The 20,497-nt window shown below is 50.2% G+C and overlaps 1 protein-coding gene across 2 annotated transcripts in view; it reads left to right on the top strand.

The window, feature by feature from the left end:
- The window catches only part of MED14 (mediator complex subunit 14), a 1,045,467-nt gene that overhangs the window by 455,523 nt on the left and 569,447 nt on the right, over nt 1-20,497 (top strand). For both annotated transcript variants that reach the window (XM_085622933.1, XM_085622932.1), the window contains exon 16: nt 19,674-19,750. In XM_085622933.1, coding sequence (XP_085479059.1) covers nt 19,674-19,750 — 77 coding nt within the window. The remainder of the gene's footprint in view (nt 1-19,673; nt 19,751-20,497) is intronic.

The raw sequence follows: 20,497 nt of genomic DNA, 5'->3' as shown, positions 1-20,497 counted from the left end.
TGGCAAGTACTATGAAATGAGACAATTTCAGGACTCCATTCTGTTCGGTCCTTGTTGAGGAGAGTTGCACCACTAAATCCACTTACATTCACATATTGTTAATATCTGGGTCAAGCCATCTCCTTGATGTGGAAGCTGTTTCTTCAGCTACCTTCCACATGCCAGTGTTGTACACCTTTGCCAAAATACAAAAGGATCTTTAAAACGCTCCCGGCGGAGCCTTCATTTCGGGCTGTGGTCTGCCCTCGAACCCAGAAGAAAATATGTAGGCTTTTTTTTTTTAAATAAAAAATTAATAGTCGACTCAAAGTAATGTTCAAAGTATGCACTTGATAGACCGGATTGAAGATGCACCTTTTACCGAAACTCTTGGATAGCCTGTTTTCATGGAAATTACGTCTTTGCATACCAGCAGGCCGCAGGAAAATGAGATCTGTATAATAAAAAACATCTTTGAAGAAGAACAGTCTCCCATGGAAGTTACTGTGGAATTCATTATATTCTTGCTTGTGATCACACTCGTAGAGAACTATTTTGATAGTAATTTATACTTCTTACAAAGCTCACTTGTGGGAGTAGGTTTGGTTCCAAATTTAGCCATAACTTCTTGCTTATTATTTTTTACATAACACTATGTTCCACAACTACAACCCATTTTTGCCACACAAAGTTTTGAAACAGTGTATGAATGAAAAGCTAGACATGAGTGTTGGCAGCCCTGGTATTAGCACAGATACTTCCTACTACTCGTTTGTCATTACTTATTAAAGGGTAAATAATGGGGCAATTCATATGCTAGCTAACCCATGAAAGAAACTTAGAAGATGACTATCTACTGGTCATCTTAAGTTATGCACCCTGAAAGTCTTTTCAGGTGACAGAGGAACACTCTTGAAATGCGGGAACCCTTTACAGTGCTGAGAAGAAGGGGCCTGTTAGCAGAGAGCTAGGATCTCCACTGCCATTTTGATTGATAGAAAATCACTGGTGAGACTTCTAGTTTCACCGGTCAACTTTCCGATTTAGGTGAGATTGCACTGTATTTAAAGTGGATAAACACGCTAGCCATAATTGGTCATTAAACGGCTTCAAATTACCAAACGGCCAGACAAGGATTAAAGTGCCAAACCTATGCTTCTCTACAGTGTAACGCGTAGAAGCTGTCTTGCATCCTTGAAAAAGAGATCCTTCATCATTTACCAGAATTATGAAAGCCAACTTCTTGATCCACTTCGGACATTGAGGAAATCTGGCGAACTCTGGTGCTTTTGATACGAGTTTGTGCCATGAGAATAGTGTACCCTACTACCTGGAAGCCGAAGGGTGTGGGGCTGAGAACCATAATGCTCAACACCTGCATAATTCCCCACAAAAGAGGGGGAAGGATGAAAGATGCATATTCTTGCAAAGAGAAACAAGCTGAAGAAATTCCCAACATCAAGAAGTGAGAATACTGGTATCCACTTGATAAACAGGGACCTGAGTGTCCTACTACTAGTTGTTAATAAACTTGTTTAGGGCAGGGATTCTATTCATTTGGTGACTGGAGCTAATGAAGTCTGTGAAAGATCAATCTGTAATGAAAAAAGAAAATTATTTAACTTTTGTAATGCAGAACTGTATAATCAGTTCAAGGAATATGCACTATCCATATTTTGTTGCCTGCTTTACAGTTTCTTAACTTTTTTGCAGGTTTCTAAGACATGCGGACCATGAGCATCCTGCTTAGTGTACTAAGATACCGCATTGAGACAACACTTTGCTGAAACAGACTGAGCTATGGAAATATAAACACAAAAGTACATCTTACCACCTTACCCAAACTACCTCTTAATGCCATGCATGACTACTCACATTGGTGACTCGTGCTTGGATAGATAAGGTTGACTCTTGCTCAGTTGGTGTAAGAAAGTGCCCTCTTCTTGCATGGTTGCCCCCACTTTTGGATAAACTGCTGATGTACTTTGACTGAGTGTGCTCTGGGTTCCTGCTAAAAAGGTACCCAGGGCCTATGTTCTTTCCCTAAAGACTGCATTAAGACAAAACCAAGTTGGCACTCTTTGGCCACAGGTCAGTCCCTTGTAAATGGGGTCAAGGGCATTGTGGCCAGGAAAGGCCTCTAAGGGCTGCAGCACATATTGTGCCATGCTTAGAGGTCCAGTACCTTTACACACACGCACACTGCCTTTGTAGCTGCGTGTTTTGGTGCAGAACAAAGTGAAGAGTCGACATGGCATCCCCGTGTACCATGCCTACAACCCACTGCCCTGGCTTAGATCAGTCACCCCTCTAGTTGGGTGCACTATACCAGAGGTGAGGGTACAAGTGCATGAGCCCTATACCCCTACAGTGTCCAAGCCAATTTTTAGATATTGTAAGTGCAGTAATGCCATTAAGTGTATATGGTGCTGGGAGTTTGTCATTACGAACTCCACAGTACCATAATGGCTTTACTGAAAACAGGGAAGTTTGGTATCAAATTTCTCAGCACATTAAACTCACATTGATGCCAGTGTGGGATTTAATGAAAAATGCACACAGAGGGCATCTTAGAGATGCCCCATGAAAAACGACCTAACACTAGTGTCCAGGCAGAGTGGCTGCTCGCTAGCTGCCACCGCCAGACATGTTTCTGGACCCTAGGGTTGAGAGCCTGCTGCTCTCGGGGGTCTGAAACAATTCACAACCTTAGACCAGGTGCCAAGCCTCCTCCCCCAGGATGGGCAGGGTCCATGAAGGGGAAGCTTCAAAGGCATGCTGCCTTTGTGAGCTTCCCCAGGCATTTGCTGCTTCCAGCAACTAGCCCCCACCGGTTCTGACCCCACTTTGGGCGGGAGAATCGGCTGGAAAACCAAGTTAGGAAGGGAGGTGTGCCCACCTTTGCCAACCCCACCCCTCAGGTAGGAGAGACGAGGTGAAGCACAACTCTCAGTCCCCGCCATCTTGCAGAAGGGGTGGACCCAGCCAACCAGAGTGAAGCATATGCCCCCCTCCCACTAGAGGGTGGCATAATAGGGGGTGCACCCACCCCAAGGAAGGGAACCATTGGTCCCAATCTTTACCTGTAACACCCCTAAATCTAGTATTAAGGGGCAACACTGAACCTTGCCTCCCCAGACAAGAACCGGACAAGAAGAAAAGGACAGATGAGTCGTGCTGAGACTAAGAAGAGGACGACCGCTCACTAACTTTACCCCAGCCCTACTAGCCTGTCCCCACCTCGAACCTGCTCCAGCGAAATCCTGTTGTGTCCTGCAGCCAACAACCTCAAGAATCCCGAGGACCAGCCCTGCCTTCCACATAAAAGACGGTCTCCTGTGAGCACTGGATTTGCTCACCCACAGACTCTGGCTACGGCCAAATCCGTGAGTCTGCACCACTCTGCACCCGACGCCTACACCCCGAGTTCGAGTGGCCCAACAGCACGAGGAGGTATCCCTGGCGTTCCTGACCGGAGTTCTGGTGATCTCTGACCTGCCTCGAATCTCAAGCGAAGCCTGCAGCGTCTTTCTGGAGGACCCCCACGACTGGAGCTGGTAAGGAAAACCCGATGACTAAAGACACCCCTGCACCTGAAGTTCCACGGCCTTCGGTGGCTCACCCGACGCTGTCCCAGCATCCCCAGGAATCCCAACTTACCTCTCCGACCGGTGGTCGTCTACAGAAGATCTTCGTCCCAGAATCTGCAGTCTTTGTTGCAACCGGAGAATCCCCATTGAAACCAACAGGACACCCAACGCCAAAACAGCATCCTGCACATAGCTGACGCCGCTGCGAGTGCACTTTGTGCTGAACCGGATCCCCCCCCCCCCCCCCCCCTTGCCATGAGAGTACCATCAGGAGCTTTGCTCCCACAACCTTGTGGCCTGATGATGAGCAGCCACCAACCGGATTTCCCCTATCCCCTATTGGATAACATTGGGCCGCAGCACTCTGCACCCGGCAGCCCTAGTGCCGCGGAGGCTGCTTTGGGAATGCATCCTTGACCCTGGGGGAACCCTGGTTCTAACCCAAGAATACCAACTCCCACAAACTTGTGCTTACCTTTAAACCGATAACTCAATTTTGGAGTTGCTTTTGTATGAAACATTGAAAAACTGCAAATAACAATAAATTGCTTACTTGCCTTTTCACTAGGAAATGTCCCAGTGTGATATCTAGGCTTATCACACTGAGTAGAAAAGTAATCCAGAAAGTAATCTGTAAAGTATGCTAATTTCTACTGTATAGAAAGCAAACCTGTAATAAAGTCATTTTCATTCCGCTTGCTTGTATTGTTCAACCTGCCTTGAAAAAGTACCAATTACACTTAGATGTACCAGGCTTGCTTGGTTCTAGAAAATAAATATAGCTAAATAATATAATAATATTTTGATACAAATCAAATTGATCTGAGTTTAGTCTTTGAGTGTGTGACATTTGCTGATTGAGTATGTATACATCTGAAAGAGACACTTTAGTGATGGATTCCTTACCTTCGAATATCCCCAGGATCAGACTGGAGCCTGAAAGTTTTCATCAGCAGTACCCCTGCGCCTCGGCAGGCGTCGTCGTACGGCTCAGGTACGTCACTGGCTTCGTATCCGCCGAGATGGCGTCATCGGAGCTACTTAGACGAGCCTACGCACGCTGACATCAGTTCTTTCTTTTTCCGTGCAGCAGCGCAGATCCGAGAGAAAGCGGTACCCCTATTTAAAAGTTTTAACTTGGTTTCTGACCATTTGTTTTGTCGTGTACTTGACTCGTGGTGCAATAGAGATACCCGGGTTTAAGTCCTGTAGGGGCTGCCGTCGAAACATGTTGGTATCGGACCCTCACGATGTGTGTCTCTTCTGCTTGGGGCACGCCCATGACCCCGAGGCGTGCCCCCGATTGTCGGGCCATGGTGCCGAAAGCTTTGCGAGAGCATTCCCAAAAGTTGTTGGAGGTTCGGCAATCTGTTCCGCACCGATCGAAGCCCCGATCCCATGGGAGGTCAAGGGACCGGTTGCGGAGCCATCAACATCGCTCATCAGAATCGGGAACAGGTAAGTCTAGGCGCCATAAAAAGTGGAAGAAGCGACGTCACCCTTCCTCTACCCCTCCCCAGTCGCGGGACGTGGTGGAGGGGGTAGGTGGTAACTCCCCCGCGGCTCCGTTGGAGCCTCCATCGTTGCCTGCGGCCTACCCACCCTTTTCGGGCCCGCATGCGACTTTGGACGAGGTGCAGGCCTTTGTCTGCTTTGCCATTAACTACCACAAGGGCAGCCCAAACCACCTGAACCAGGGGTATTCAATACTTAATCCAAACAGAGGTTCAGAGTGTTCATAAAATTATCACAACACAAATATATAAAACAATTAATGAAACGAAAATGATATGCACACATTGAGATACAAAGAGAGAGAAAGGGGGGCCCTTATAGAAAAAGCATACACAATGTATTCTATAAAATATATCAAAAAGGCTCAGTATTATAAGCTGGTACATATAACATATAGTAAACATACATAACCAGACAGGTGGCAGACAAGGAGAAATTACATAAAAGCAGGATTTTCAGAACATTGCAGGAACTCCAACAAACCGAACAATGTGTCCTCCATTAATTGCGGCCACAATTGCGTCAACGGCGTTTCGACCTTTGGCATTAGTAAATGGTCATCTTCAGGACATAAAGTTTAACTGAGCATCCCAAATAAGTAATTTATTCAGCAATTGAGATCAATTGTAATGTAAATTCAGTTCATTAAATGGCCTCCATAACTGGTTGAATTAGTAAAGCTTTCCTGGCCAATGAAGGATGAATCCTTTGGTAAATGTGCCCGTCATATGTCCGAGCGAAATTCAAATAATATAGCGCAGCAAATCAATTGCCAAATAGCAGCACCAAAGGTCGAAACGCCGTCAACACAATTGTGGCCGCAATTAATGGAGGACACATTGGTCTGTTTGTTGGAGTCTGGTTATGTATGTTTACTATATGTTATATGTATCAGCTTATAATACTGCGCCTTTTTGATAAATTTTATAGAATACATTTTGTATGCTTTTTCTATAAGGGCCCCCCTTTCTCTCTCTTTGTATCTCAATGTGTGCATTGTTATACATATAATTTTCGTTTCATTAATTGTTTTATATATTTGTGTTGTGATAATTTTATGAACACTCTGAACCTCTGTTTGTCTGCTTTGCGCCATTTGTTTGCCCCGCCGGGTCTCTCCGGAGCGCCGTCGGGCCCCGCGGATCTGTCAGAAGTGTTTGCCCCAGTGCCACTGCTTCTGGCTCGGCTACGCCGGCACCATACCCTGCGGCACCGCCGGCCTTGGCCCTGGACCTGGCTTCGGCGCCGGGCTGCTGCTGCTGCCAGACAGCGCCAAACCGGGACTGGTATCTTACCCTGCCATTCCATTTCTTGGAGGGGAGTTTATCCCGTTTCCCAGGGCACCTCGTCCTTACCAGCCTCTTCAGCAACCGGTGGACGAAGGGGAATACTGGGAGGGGTCTGAGGACCCTCTTGCATCTCAGTGCGAGGATGAGCCTGAGTGGGAAGGCGATGTGGATGGTCCAGTGGATCTGGATTTCTCTCCACACCCTGGTTCTCTGACCCCTTCTTCTGTGGTCACGGAGGAGGTTGGGACTTTTTCGGTGGTTTTGCGTAGGGCAGCTGAGTCTCTTAACTTCGAGCTCCCTTCTGTGCCTATCAGGACCAATCTCCTAACTGAGGTGCTGCAGCCGCTGTCGTCCTCTGCAGAGCCGTTACTGCCCTTCAATGAAGCACTTACTGATATCCTGTTGGGCACCTGGCTTAAACCTAACACAGGAGTCCCGGTAGACAAGGGTGTGGCGCGCCGCCATCGCCCGGCGCCTGGCGATCCCAGCTTTCTCACACAACACCCGACGCCTGAGAGTCTGGTTGTCCAGGCTTTTGCCTCGCTGAGTGCATTCCTTTCTGCTCCTCCGGACAAGGAATCTAGGAAACTGGAGCAATTTGGGAAAAAGATTTTCACATCTGCCAGCTCTGGGTTGCGGGCGGTGAATACTACGTGCCTGCTAGGCCGCTATTCCCATTCTGTGTGGGACACTGCAGCACAGGTTCTGCCTCAGTGCCCTGTGGAAGCACTAGTGGTTCTCTCCCAAGGCATTACTGAAGGGAGAGATGCTGCCAAATTTACTATTCGTTGTGGGCTTGACACGACCGATTCTCTCGATAGAGCACTTTCCACAACTGTGGGGCTCTGTCATTATTGTAGAAGAGTAGGATCTGCACTTATGTTGCCCCCTCTTTTCTTCTGATGTATACACTGGTTTCTGGCTATAGTTTGGCTGGGTCCCTGCTAATCAGGGCCCCAGTCTCTCTGTTCTCTCTAAACGACTTGGTGTGCATATTAGATGCACTAGTGATTGTATACTGTGGTACCTTATGAGCCCCTAGTATATGGTACCTTAGGTACCTAGGGCATAGGCACTTCACAGGCCTACCAGGGGCTGCAGCATGTATTATGCCACCCCTGGGAAGCATTCTCCATTTGACACCACAGGCCTGCTACTGCAGCCTGTGTGAGGTAGTGTCAGCACTCCTCACAGAGATATAGGTTCCTATATCTCACCATACACACACATATAAACCTATCAGCCACCCCAATGGCAATCCTGAGGGCAGGGTGCGTGGTTTACAATGTGAGGGGCTGCCTCTGCATGAGCAGGGCCCCTCTGCAGCTCCCAGAGTCTATTCTCTATGGCTGTTTGTGGATGCGGTTAAACCATATACTCTTAAGTGCATTAAAATGCTAACTTTGGAATGACTGCATCAAAACATGTCGTGTTTGGAATCATACCCCCACATCAGTCCATGATGTGGGAGCATGATCCCACCCTTCTAGAGGGGACGACATATAAAACGATAGAAATCCTATAGAGCTCTGGCATCACAAAATGGATGCCACCAGCACAGACACTGGGCTGCCCTCCTGCTGCTGACTGAAACTCGCAGTGGAGGAAGCCCAACAAAAGGCATCCTGTCACAGGGAGGTGTCTCCACCTTCCAGACTGGATTTAGTGTATTGGAGCTGGGTGGGTGCACTCCTAGAGTGCTTTGAAGTCTTGCACTGGGAGAGCAGTAGGCTCCTCTGTGCATATGCCAGCTCAAACCGGTTCAGGGGCTACCTGTCCCTGCTTTGGCGCGAAACTGGACAAAGGGAAGTGGGTGTAACCACCCCCTACCCTGACCCTCCCAGAGGAGTCGTCATAGAGCTACTCCCTCCCCTATCTTCACTATAAGATAGCAAACTTTGCCATTACAAATCAGATAACCCTGGACGACACTCTACAAAGAAGAATCCTGGCCCTTCGATGTTCCACTACCTTTGGAAGACAGAAGAATCTCCCTTGGAGTCAAGGAGTGACTTCCCTGCTTGGCAGGCACCAAAAACCTTAATCAAAGGTTGCAAACTTTCCCGCTCCCGCCGGAGTTCGAAGTCCCTGCTGCACCGGAAGTGGATTTCCTGACTTCTCGACGGCCATTGTGAGTCCCCAGCAAAGCTGTGGCGAGTGGACCCCACGAGTGACGAGGAACAGCAATACCCTGGGGCCGTGCACTATTGTCGAGTGCAATCCCTTCACGACGTTCTACGAACTTGTGCTTTGGACCATTTGTGGCCCAAGCCTCCAGCAGGTTTTGCAGCGAAAATCAGAGCCTACCCCGTCCCGAGTGACAGTGACAGAGAGACGACATTCTTATACCATATTTTTAGTATATGGTCTGGTACGCCCCTAGGGCTCCAGCCATATTTGTGCTTAATTTATTGTGAAACGTTGACATTTGAATGTGTATCTGGCTTCTAATCTCATGAAGAGATTAGTAGAGTGTGTCTAGTAATAAATACATATATATTTGATATATATACCTGTGTGGTGTCCTTTCATTTGGTAATTCAAGAGATTATAAGGTAAAACAAGCTGCTTTACATTCCTCTGAGACTTAGCCTGAAGGCTGCTCTCCACAGCTACCACTAGGATAGCTTTCTTTAAAAGGTTGTCTTAAACCTATCTACCATAAGAGTCGAATTGGACTGGTGCAAGGTGGCCACTATAACTAGTGACCAGCATATGCCAGGCCAACTTCTCAGTTATGCTTGGCTCCAAACTACAGGCTTCTCTGGGGATGTCCGAACACCCTGTTAGACATGCCCTTTGAAGGTTCACGCCTCTTTGGTGATAAGGCGGATAGCACCCTGGAACGCTTTAAGGACTCTCGGGCCACGGCCTAGTCCTTGGGGTCTCGCCACCGTGCGTACTCCCGAGGGCAGCGGACAGGTCAGTCCACCACCTCCCCTGACACTGCTGCCTCTAAACCTTCCTAGTCCGGTGTTTCAGGCCCATCTGACGCCAGTGGGTGGCACGATTCGCCATCACCTTCCCCACTGGCGCTCCATTACCTCGGACAGGTGGGTTCTGCAAATAGTTCGAAGGGGCTACTCCCTCCCCTTCAAATCTATCCCTCCAGCCATGCCACCTCAGTCCCACCGCATGTCGGGGGAACATTTGCCACTTCTCCAGCAGGAAGTTACGGCCCTCTTGGCCAAGGGGACCATTGAGCACGTTCCGACGCCAGAAGTAGGTTGTGGTTGTTACTCCCACTACTTCTTAGTTCCAAAGAAGGAAAAAGGTCTGCGCCCTATCTTAGACCTCCGGAACATCAATCGCTTCCTCCGGAAGGAGAAGTTCAAGATGCTCACGCTTGCTCAGGTCTTGTCTGCCCTAGACCCGCAAGACTGGCTGGTAGCGTTGGACTTGCAGGATGCTTATTTTCATATCCCCATCCTGCCAGCCCACCGGCGTTGCCTACAGTACACGGTGGGCCACAAGCACTTTCAGTTCACCGTGCTACCTTTCAGCCTTACCAGCGCCCCTCGTGTGTTCACGAAAGTGATGGCGGTGGTCGTAGCTCATCTGCGCTGATCAGGGGTTTCAGTCTTCCCCCTATCGCGACGACTGGCTGTTGAAGGCAGGCTAGCCCCAGGCAGTCGTCTCCCACCTCCAGACTACAGCCGACCTCCTGCATTTGCTGGGGTTTTCCATCAACGTGCCGAAGTCGCACCTGATTCCCTCTCAGAAGCTCCTCTTCACCGGAGCAGTTCTGGATACGGCGCAGTTTCGGGTTTATCCTCCCGAACAGCGAGTCCGGGACATTCGGGCTATGATTCCGATCTTTCGGCCCTGGTCCTGGGTTTCAGTCAGGAAGACACTGAGACTGCTGGACCTCATGGCCTCCTGCATCCTGCTGATCGATCATGCCAGATGACATATGCGAGCTCTGCAGTGGGACCTGAGGTTCCAGTGGACGCAGCATCGGGTGAACCTGTCCGACTACATCCAGATCTCGGCGGGCACTGCATAGGACTTGCAGCGGTGTCTCACGAACCAGTGTTGGGTCAGCGGCAGATCCCTCTCCCTTCCCCAACCGGAGCACACAATAGTGACAGACACATCCCTCCTGGGATGGGGCGGCCACATGCGAGACGCTTCCGGTCTCTGGCGGAGTCCAAGCTCCATATCAATCTTTTGGAGCTCAGGGCGATCCTACTTGCACTCAAAGCATACATTCCCTCTGTCAAGGGGAGAGTACTGCAGGTGTTCACAGACAACACCACGTGATACTGCAACAAACAAGGCGGGGTGGTGTCGTGGATCATATGTCAAGAGGCTCTACGTCCCTGGACGTGGCTCTAATGTCAAGGCATTTCATTGGTGTTTCAACACCTGGCAGGTACCCTGAAAGCCAGGGCGGACGAACTCCGCCGCAGGTGCATGTTGGATCACGAATGGCGTCTTCACTCGGAGGTGCTGCAAGGTCTCTTTCATCAGTGGGGAGAACCTTGGTTAGATCTATTCGCCACCGAAGAGAACATGCAATGTCTGCAGTTCTGCGCGTTGGAGATTTCAAGGCGGCACTCGCTAGGCAACGCTTTTCGCCGCGAGTGGAGTTGCGGTCTGTTGTACGCCTTTCCGCCTATACCACTTCTGCCCAGAGTGCTGAAGATCATCAGGCACGACCAGACCCTAGTCATTCTTGTGGCACCGGACTGGGCTCAAAGAGTTTGGTATCCCGAGCTACTCCGCATGAGCGTGGATCCCCCGATCCGTCTGCCTCTTTGGGAGGATCTCCTGTCGCAGCAACTGGGGGCGGTCCTACACCCAAACCTGTCCAGCCTCCACCTCCTTGCGTGGAGATTGAGCGGCGACAGCTAATTCCATTTGACTTGCCTCCCGAAGTCTGTAATGTGAATCTGATAGAGACTACTAGCCGCAGATTCCTTAACGTATAATTATCCCCATGCATGAGACTGGACTCGGAAAGCTTTCTTGCCCAGCAGCTCTGCGCGCCGAGGGACGGTACCTCGCGACTCCGCCCCGACGTTCCTCCGCAGGCGTGACGTCAGCGAGGTCACATAAGCCCCACCCCGGCACGCTGACGTCAGTTTTCTTCTTTTCTGCGTGCAACGCGGATCCAGATTGTGTTCCAGGCCTGTTTCAGGCCTTCTTTTTCCACTTTCAGCGTTTTCTTGAGAACAGTGTGCGAATGCCTTCGGTCTTCAAGATGTGCTCGTCTTGCGCGCGCCAGATGTCGGCGACGGATCCTTACCCCATCTGTATGTGGTGTTTGGGGGAGCACCACGACTCCACGGACTGTGAGGCGTGTCAGCAAATGAAGCCGTAGTCCCGGCGGGAGTGCCAGAGGAAACTCCTTTCGGCATGCATGTCCAGATCGGTGGCGTCGTCACCGCGGCAACCCCCTGCGGAAGGCTTCAAGAATCGCTGCCTCCGTCTCCAACATTGTCCCTCTCCCAAGCCACATGGGCTTCACTCACCTGTTGGTAAGTGTCGCAGTTTGTCCCCGAGGCCCGGCCCCCGGCCTGTTTGGCGAGCAGGTTCTCTGCGGTTGGTGCAGCCCCGCGTGTTGCCACCCTATCCGCCGTTCCCCGGCGCAGGGGCGACCAGAGCGCAGATGGAGGCCTATGCGGCGGCCTTGCAGGCCTCTTTGGCTCTTCTCCTTCTCTTCCTGGGACGTCTGCGGATCACTTGCCGCATGCGGGGACTTCTGCGGCATCGCCGGCGGCTCCGGCAGGTTCGGCTCCAGGTTCCAAAAATGTGGTGTCATCTGGGTGCGGCTCCTTCGGACCACGGTGCCTCTGCCTCGCTGCAAACCCCTGCGGGGGTCCCTTTGGTGTCGCGGGAGGTTGCAGGGGCTTGGGGCGTGTCCTCTAGTCCCCCTCGGTCCCCTGGGCAGGCGGCGGCCTTGTCCGAGGCCGAGATGACGCTGCTCAGGCGCCGGTGGCTTCTGGCCCTTACGGCACCGCGGGGGCTGGCTAGGGGCTGGGTCGTGTCCCCGGGCCCCCCTCGTCCCTCCACCGAGGTGGCTGCCTCGTCAGAGGTCGAGTCAATGCCTTTTCGGTGCCGTTCCTTAGCCGCCCCGGCTCCGACTCAGCCCCCGGTCTCCCGCGCCTCGCGTTATGGCGGAGGTCATTCCGGCGTCCCCTCCGGCGCCAGTCGGCGTTGCCCTGACGGCAGTGGCGGACTCTACGGCGCCGTGCCGGTGTCGGGTCGTTGATTTGTCTTCAGACGCCCCCTCTTCTCCAGAGGTTTGGCAGCTGTTTTTATCATCTTCTCCGGAGACGGGTTGTAGGAGAGTAGGATCTGCACTTATGTTGCCCCCACTTTTTTTTCTGATGTATACACTGGTTTCTGGCTATAGTCTGCCTGGGTCCCTGCTAATCAGGGCTCCAGTCTCTCTGTTGTCTCTAAACAACTTGGAATGCATACTATATGTACTAGTTATTGGGTACTGTGGTACCTTATGAGCCCCTAGTATATGGTACCCTAGGAACCCAGGGCATAGGTACTTCTCAGGCCTACCAGGGGCTGAAGCATTTGTTATGCCACCCCTGGAAGCAGACTAAATCTGACACCACAGGCCTGCTACTGCACCCCTAAGGCAGGCCCTATCAATCCTGAGGGCAGGGTACTTGGTTTACAATGTGAGGGGGTGCCTCTGCATGAGCAGGACCCCTCTGCAGCTGGCAGAGTCTATTCTCTGTGGCTGTTTGTGAATGCGGTTAAACCATATACTCTTAAGTGCATTATAACCTACCAGTAAACGCTAACTTTGGAATGACTGCATCAAAACATGTCGTGTTTAGTGTCAAACAACTTGGAATCATACCCCCACACCAGTAACTGGTGTGGGAGTATGATCCCACCCTTCTAGAGGGGACGACATGTACCTACTGTGGTAACACAGTAGAAATCTGAAAGAACCCTGGCATCACAAAATGGATGCCACCAGCACAGACACTGGGCTGCCCTCCTGCTGCTGACTGAAACTTGCAGTGGAGGAGGCCCAACAATAGCGGACCTGTCACAGGGAGGTTTCACCACCTTTTAGACAGGATTTAGTGTATTGGGGCTGGGTGGGTGCACTTCTAGAGTGCTTTGAAGTCCTGCACTGGGGGAGCAGTAGGCTCCTCTTTGCATATGCCAGCTCAAAGTGGTTCAGGAGCTACCTGTCCCTGCTCTGGCGTGAAACTGGACAAAGGAAAGTGGGTCTAACCACCCCCTACCCTGACCCTCCCAGAGGAGTGGTTGTAGAGCTAGTCCCTCCCCTATCTTCAGTATAATATAGGGAAACCTTGCCATTGCAAATCAGATATCCCTGGACGACGCTCTACAAGCAGAATCCTGGCCCTTCGACGTTCCACTGCCTTTGGAAGACAGAAGAATCTCCCTTGGAGTCAAGGAGTGACTCCCCTGCTTAGCAGGCACCAGAAACTCTAATCAACGGTCGCAAACTTTCCCGCTGGAGTCAGAAGTCCCTGGAGCCCCGGAAGTGGATTTCCTGACTTCTCAACGGCCATTGTGAGTCCCCAGCAGAGCTGAGGCGAGTGGACCCCACGAGTGACGAGGAACAGCAATACCCAGGTACCGTGCACTATTGGCGAGTGCAACCCCTTCACGACATTCTATGAACTTGTGCATTGGACCATTTGTGGCCCAAGCCTCCAGCAGGTTTTGCAGCAAAAATCAGAGGCCTACCCCGTCCCGAGTGACCGTGAGCTCCTGTAAAGCATTTCCTCACGAGGCGTCTTCGCGATCCCTTGCCCGTTGGCTAGTGGGTCCCCTGAAGACTTTCTTATCGAACCAAAGGGCTCCCCTGGTTGCTCCAGGCCTGCCCTCACTCACCCTCGGTGGGTGAGTCTCTCAGACCTTGCTGGTCTGCGACGCTTATTTTATTCACTTTCCACGTGACTTGCTGTTGCCAAGGCTTGTTGGCTCCAATCCGGTTGCGTACACCTCAGTAAGCTGCAGACGTCGTGGGACACTCTGAATCCAGCTGCTGGTCATCGTCGATGCCTCCTGGTCCTCATGAGGAAAGAGTCAAAACACCCTTGATCACCTGAAATCACCCGACTTCCGTGGGCATCCATCTTCCTGGGCCAGGGTCACAGGCAAGTGACTGTGAACACTGTCCCTTCTGCTTTCAGGTCATCTTCATCCTGAATCCAGCCTTGGATTCCACCGGACACTTCTTCAGTCTTCGCAAGCAGCAAATCTTCTCTGGTCTCCATAGAAAACACCGACGCGACCCAACACCAAAAGACACCTATGCACGTTGATATTGTAATGTGTTCCTGACCTCTAATATCATAAAGAGATTAGTAGAGTGTGTCTTGAAATAAATACATATATATTTGATATATATACCTGTGTGGTGTCCTTTCATTTGGTAATTCAAGAGATTATAACGTAAAACAAGCTTCTCCTTCTCCTTCTCCTTCTCCTTCTCCTTCCTCCTTCCTTCCTCCTTCCTCCTTCCTCCTTCCTCCTTCCTCCTTCCTCCTTCCTCCTTCCTCCTTCCTCCTTCCTCCTTCCTCCTTCCTCCTTCCTCCTTCCTCCTCCTTCTTCCTTCTTCTGTGTTGTGGAAGGTATTCTCCTGTTGTTTTCCTGGGCCTTGTAACGAGTAGCCCCGGTTGTGTATGGTTGATGTGCCTTAGGGTCATTTTGATGGGCCCTTGGTGCTGTTGGCCTCTGGTCCGGCTCTTTTTGACTTGTGGTTTTGGCTGTAGGTAGGGCCTGAGATTAAGCCTTCCGTGTGTTCTTGCTTGGCTGCTTGGTAAGCCGGCTGTGGATGTTTCTGCAGGTCTTTCTGTTTTGTCCTCTGCTGCGTAAATTGTTTCCTAAGAGGTGTTCCCATGATTCTTGGGACGTAACATACCCTATGTGAGGTACTTGTAGCTATTCTATAGCTCTGTCATGTGCTGGGGAGGTGTGGGCGCCCTTTTCGGGCTCCTTGCTCTCCGTGACGTCACGGTATGTCGCGGGTGCGATCTTCTTACCAATTGTCTTGGAGCAGTGTGCGCTGGGTCTGTCCTCCTCCTTGTCGCTACGTCGCTCGGCTGGTCTCGCCTGCTGTCTGCAGCATCGTGTTGTGGCGGTTCCGCACTTTTGTCCTGTGGGTTGGCTTTTTGGCCTCTGTGTTCTGGTGGCCGGCTTGAGTTCATCCTCAGTCTCTCTCTTCTACCGGTTCCTCCACTTCTTCGTGTATCAGTGTGCGTGTGTGCCCGGCCCCTCCCCTGGGGTGTGTCCTGGCGGGCGGCTGTCTTGTCCTGGATGCGCGGTTCCATAGTGTTGCCTGTTGCTGGCGGCGCATGCCCGTGCAGGGCTTCTTGATCTACCCCACCGTTGTGTTCTTGCTGTGTTAGCTTGCAACTCTGCCTCTGGTTCCACTAGGGCTTTACGCACTGGTGCTTTCTTCTTCTTCCGCCTGTGCTGTTGGCGGTGGAGCTGTTCTAGCCTTACCTGCTGCTTGCGGCCACGGTGTATTCGGCCCTTTTCTCTCTGTGTGCATGTGTTTCATACGGTGGACCCTGCCTCTGGTCTTCCTCTTCTCACTGGGTTTGAGGTGGCCCTTGTGTTCCTTGAGGTTTTTAGAGCGCTGTTTGCCCCTGCGGGGTGTTGGGTGCTCTTCCTTGGTTGGGCGTAGGATATCTTGACCTTTACCTTCTTGTTCTTGGGCCATGTCCCCTACTGGGGCCTTGGTCCCTCCTGGTGGGGAGGCTCTCTCGCAGGCCCTCCTCCCTGCTGGGTATGGCTAGGGTATCTATTCTACGTTAAGGAATCTGCGGCTAGTAGTCTCTATCAGTTGTACGAGTTACTTACCTTCGGTAACAATGTATCTGGTAGAGATGATTCTAGCCGCAGATTCCTTCACGACCCGCCCTTCCTCCCCGTTCTGCGAGGACCCTCAGCTTGGTTTTCTACGCTCGCCTCCCTCTGGGTCGCTTGTCTTCTGTGGGGGTCCTTTCGTTTTCTGTCTTTCGGGCTTCCCTCCAGCTGGGTACTCGCCAGTGTAGGGGCCTGCTTTTGCTCTTTTCCCTTTGTTTTTCGAATTTCTGTTCCCCTTGTGGTCTTCTACGCTGGGGATTCTTTTGCCTGTCCTTGGCCTCCTGCTCCTTTCAGAGGCTCTTCCTGGACTGTGTAGGCTGGGGGTGGCTTCCTGTTGCTCCTCTGTCCCGGGCTTGTGGCCCTTTGCTGTGTGGTCTGTGGTTGCAGTCTCTCTCTTTCTCTTGCAGTGCTTTCCACTGCTTGTGTCTCCGGCCTAGCTCTCGCCTTGGCTTGCACAGTGGTTCCACGGAGGGGTGCTTTACGCTTTCCCTGCTGTGGCTTTACTGATGTGGCCTTCTGGTACTTTGGTGCTCACTGATGCTATCGCCTGGCTTGCACAGTTGTTCCTCTGAAGTGGTCTGCTCTTTTCCTGCTTGGCTTTCCTGTTGTAGCCTCCTGGCACCTCGGTGCCACCTGGTGCTGTCCCTCACCTTTTGTCTCTCTCCTTTTGTTATTTTGGTTTTTTCGCACACTGTTCCCCTGCTCTCCTCAGTTTTGTTGTGATGGCTCCGCATTGTGGCGCGGAAAAGTTCTCTGAAGCAAACTGCCGTCAGCGCGCCGGGGTGGGGCTTATGGGACCTCACTGAAGTCACGCCCGCGGAGGATGTTGGGCGGAGGCGTGAGGTACCGCCCCCTGGTGCGCAGAGATGCTGGGCAAGAAAGTTTTCCGGGTCCAGTCTTCGCCTGAGGATAATTCTATGTGAAGGAATCTGCACATACGAGTTACTTACCGAAGGGAACTCGTACTTCTGAAAGCCAGGCTTCCCTCCATTAAAACGGTATACGCCTGTCAGTGGAAATAATTTGTGGCATGGTGCACAGTGAAATCTCTTGATCCTCTTGCTGCCCCTCTTTCTGAGGTCCTATTCCTTCTTTCTTTGGCCCAGCAGGGCTATGCTCTGGGCACTATTAAGGGCTACCTTTCTGCTCTGTCAGCCTTTCTTAGGCTGCCTGATCAGCCCTCTCTTTTCAAGTCCCCAGTTGTCAATACATTTCTCGAAGGCATTACTCACCTTTTTCCTCCTATTCCTTTTGGTGATGCCTCAATGGGACATGAACCTGGTTCTCACATACTTGATGTGCGCTCCCCTTGAGCCTCTTCATAACTGTCCTTTGCGGTTATTAACTTTGAAAACTGTCTTCCTGGTGGCCATCACCTCCGCTCGGCGGATGAGTGAGCTCCAGGCTCTTTCCTGCAAACCTCCTTTCCTGGCTATTCATCCGGACAAGGTTGTGCTTCAACCGCGTCCCTCCTTTCTGCCAAAAGTAGTCTCTCCCTTTCATCTCGGGCAAACTGTCACTCTGCCCACTTTCTTTCTGCCTCTGCACCCTTCAAGAGAAGAGGAGAGGCTCCACCGGCTGGACCCAAAACGTGCGCTTTAGTTCTATCTAAGCCGCACACAACAGTTCCCGGGTGGATGACCAGCTCTTTGTTGGCTACGTGGGCCCCAAGAAACGCCAGGCTATGCACAAGCGCACTATCTCCCGATGGGTTGTCTTGTGCATTAAAGCCTGTTACTCTCTGGCTAAAAAGGACCCTCCAATTGGGCTGCGCACCCATTCTACCAGGGCAACAGCTGCTACTACAGCATTGGGACGCGGTGTCCCCCTGCAAAACATCTGTCAGGCGGCCACTTCAACCTCGTTGCATACTTTCACTAAGAACTATTGCCTTGACAGTCAGGTCCGTAGAGACTGCTTCTTTGGCCGTTCAGTCCTCTGTGACTTTCTGGTGTAATCTCACTTCGCAGACCCACCACCGGGGTTGGTATTGCTTGGGTATGTATTCTAAGATAAGGAATCTTATCACTAACGTGTCTCTTTCAGATGCACAAGTTACTTACTGGTGTAACGATATATCTGTAAGAGACATTAATTAGTTAGTGATAGATTCTTTACCGCCCGCCCATCCTCTCCGTTCTGCGAGCTGTTCTCTAGGGTTCAGGTCATCCCTTTTAGGGCCCTAGTTCTGTTACACCAGTAATTGGTCTCTGGCATGGCTCCGCTCTCCTGGCGCGGAAAAGTTGTGTACAGAACTGACGTCAGCGCGCGTGGGCGCGTCTAAGTAGCTCCGATGATGTCATCTCAGCGGATACAACGCCAGCGACGTACCCGGAGCCGTACGACAATTCCTGCCGACGCGCAGGGGTACTGCTGACGAAAAATTTCCGGATCCAGTCTGACGCCTGGCGATATTCTAAGGTAAGGAATCTATCACTAACTAATGTCTCTTACAGATATAGCGTTACACAAGTAAGTAACTTGTGCATCACATCCCCCACGGATTTTCCAGATCCAGTCTGACCTTGGGGAATACCAGATAAGACGTTACCAAAGGTAAAAAAAACTTGTTCATGAGCACGGCTCATTCCTGCCTCTTAGAGGGTGTTGCTTTGGGACTCACTCCTAGTTGAAGAATCTGAAGGAACAAACATCCATCAGAAGTAATTCTGATATTTTTGGTTGAGACATAATTTTCCAGTCTTGATCCAGAATCCTCACCTGATGACTCGAGGCTTTTTTAAATGATCAGGTTTGGCAAAGTTGTTATGTGCTATTGTTGTTCAGTTTCTCTCTGCACACCTCGCTGGGGCTTGGAGAAAGTTTCAGGTACTGTAGGGTAGCAAATTACATTTGGGTAGGTCATCATCTCCAGTGGGCAGAGTTGTGGCTGAAGCCACATGGAACCACCTGGCAGCTGTTAGACCTTGTGCCGGGGTGGGGGGCGCATTTCTCAGTTTTACTAGGCAGTGGTGAGAAATACCTTTGGAAGAACCTTCTGAGGTATTATTTGCTGCCCATACACATTGGTATTTTATAGTCTTTGTGATATTCTTATTCTTTTTGAAGTAGTGGGCTGTGGATTTTGCCAAGAATTCCTCCTTTCTTCATGTCAAGCTTTCCTGCACTCCACCCCATTCTATATGTTTCTCTTAACTGTTCTTTGCTACAGTACTCTAGGCAAAGGGAATGATCTTTGGCGAAAAGAAGCATGTGTATTTGGGAGTGAGGTCACCTATGCACTGGTTGTTTCATCCCTGTTTGCTTTGCAAAGTCCTCCGATCCCCTTCCTAGATAGGATGGACTGCTGAATCAAGAACGTGCAAGAACAACTCTGCTGAGTTGCTTATTGGATTTACAATTGAACTGTGTACATGCAAGAATCAATTTGAGTAATGCTTGCCAAAGTGCAATAGCTTGAATGTTTTATGTCATTTTTTGTATCATTAACACTTCCTTTAATTCTTTGTAGTTGTCTAACATGGAGATTCCACATCAAGGAGTGCAGATAGAAGGCGATGGATTCAGCCATGCAATCCGCTTATTAAAGTAGGCAGATTTCTTTTGTGGTTATTTTTCGATTTTCTTTTTACTGATAACAAATTGAGTTTTTATGTTAAATTTGTTTAAGTATTTCTCTCATTAAACAGGATAAGAAAATACTAAATAAATATAGTAACACAGAAGGCTAGGAGGGATGTTGGGATGCAACTGGTTTCAACATCTGAGGATGAGGAAGCAGAAGTAATTCGAATTAGGGCTATTTTGTTTTTCCCAAAGTTCACCTGTAGTGCTCTGTTGGTTGCATAGAAGATGAAGGGAAGAGACTGGCTGAACAAACAGCTTAAGGCTATTAGTCACAGACATTTTAGATCTTGGAGAAGACCTGAAAATGACTTTGTTAGATGATCAAAGCCTGATGTTGATTAGATGGTTTTGAAAGTGTGGCAGAAAAACGTTCGGTGCTCGAGATGATGAATAGGGTCAGCGGTTGTGAACACTTTGTTCATAATTGCTTTAGACAGTGAGATGCATTTCAAGTTCGTTTGTTAAAGGCCTTTCAGTTCTGCGGGTCGGGCGCAGAAGATACATGGATGATCTTTATTTTTGACATAAGGATTTATTTGGTTTTATGCAGTACATTGTCCCTCTTGAGATAAAGTACTTAAGTGATTGTAGAATTAGTACTAAACCTTGACTTAAACATCATTTCTTAAAGCCAAGGTACTTTGCGGGGACTGGTTAGCTGTTATTTATTTGCCAAATGTATGCCAATAAAAAAAATCAGAACTGGGC

This window comes from Triturus cristatus, chromosome 8 (genome assembly GCF_964204655.1).
Source record: "Triturus cristatus chromosome 8, aTriCri1.1, whole genome shotgun sequence".
Lineage (NCBI taxonomy): Eukaryota > Metazoa > Chordata > Amphibia > Caudata > Salamandridae > Triturus > Triturus cristatus.
Note: the sequence above shows the minus strand (reverse complement) of the source record. Positions and strands in the feature narration are given on the sequence as shown.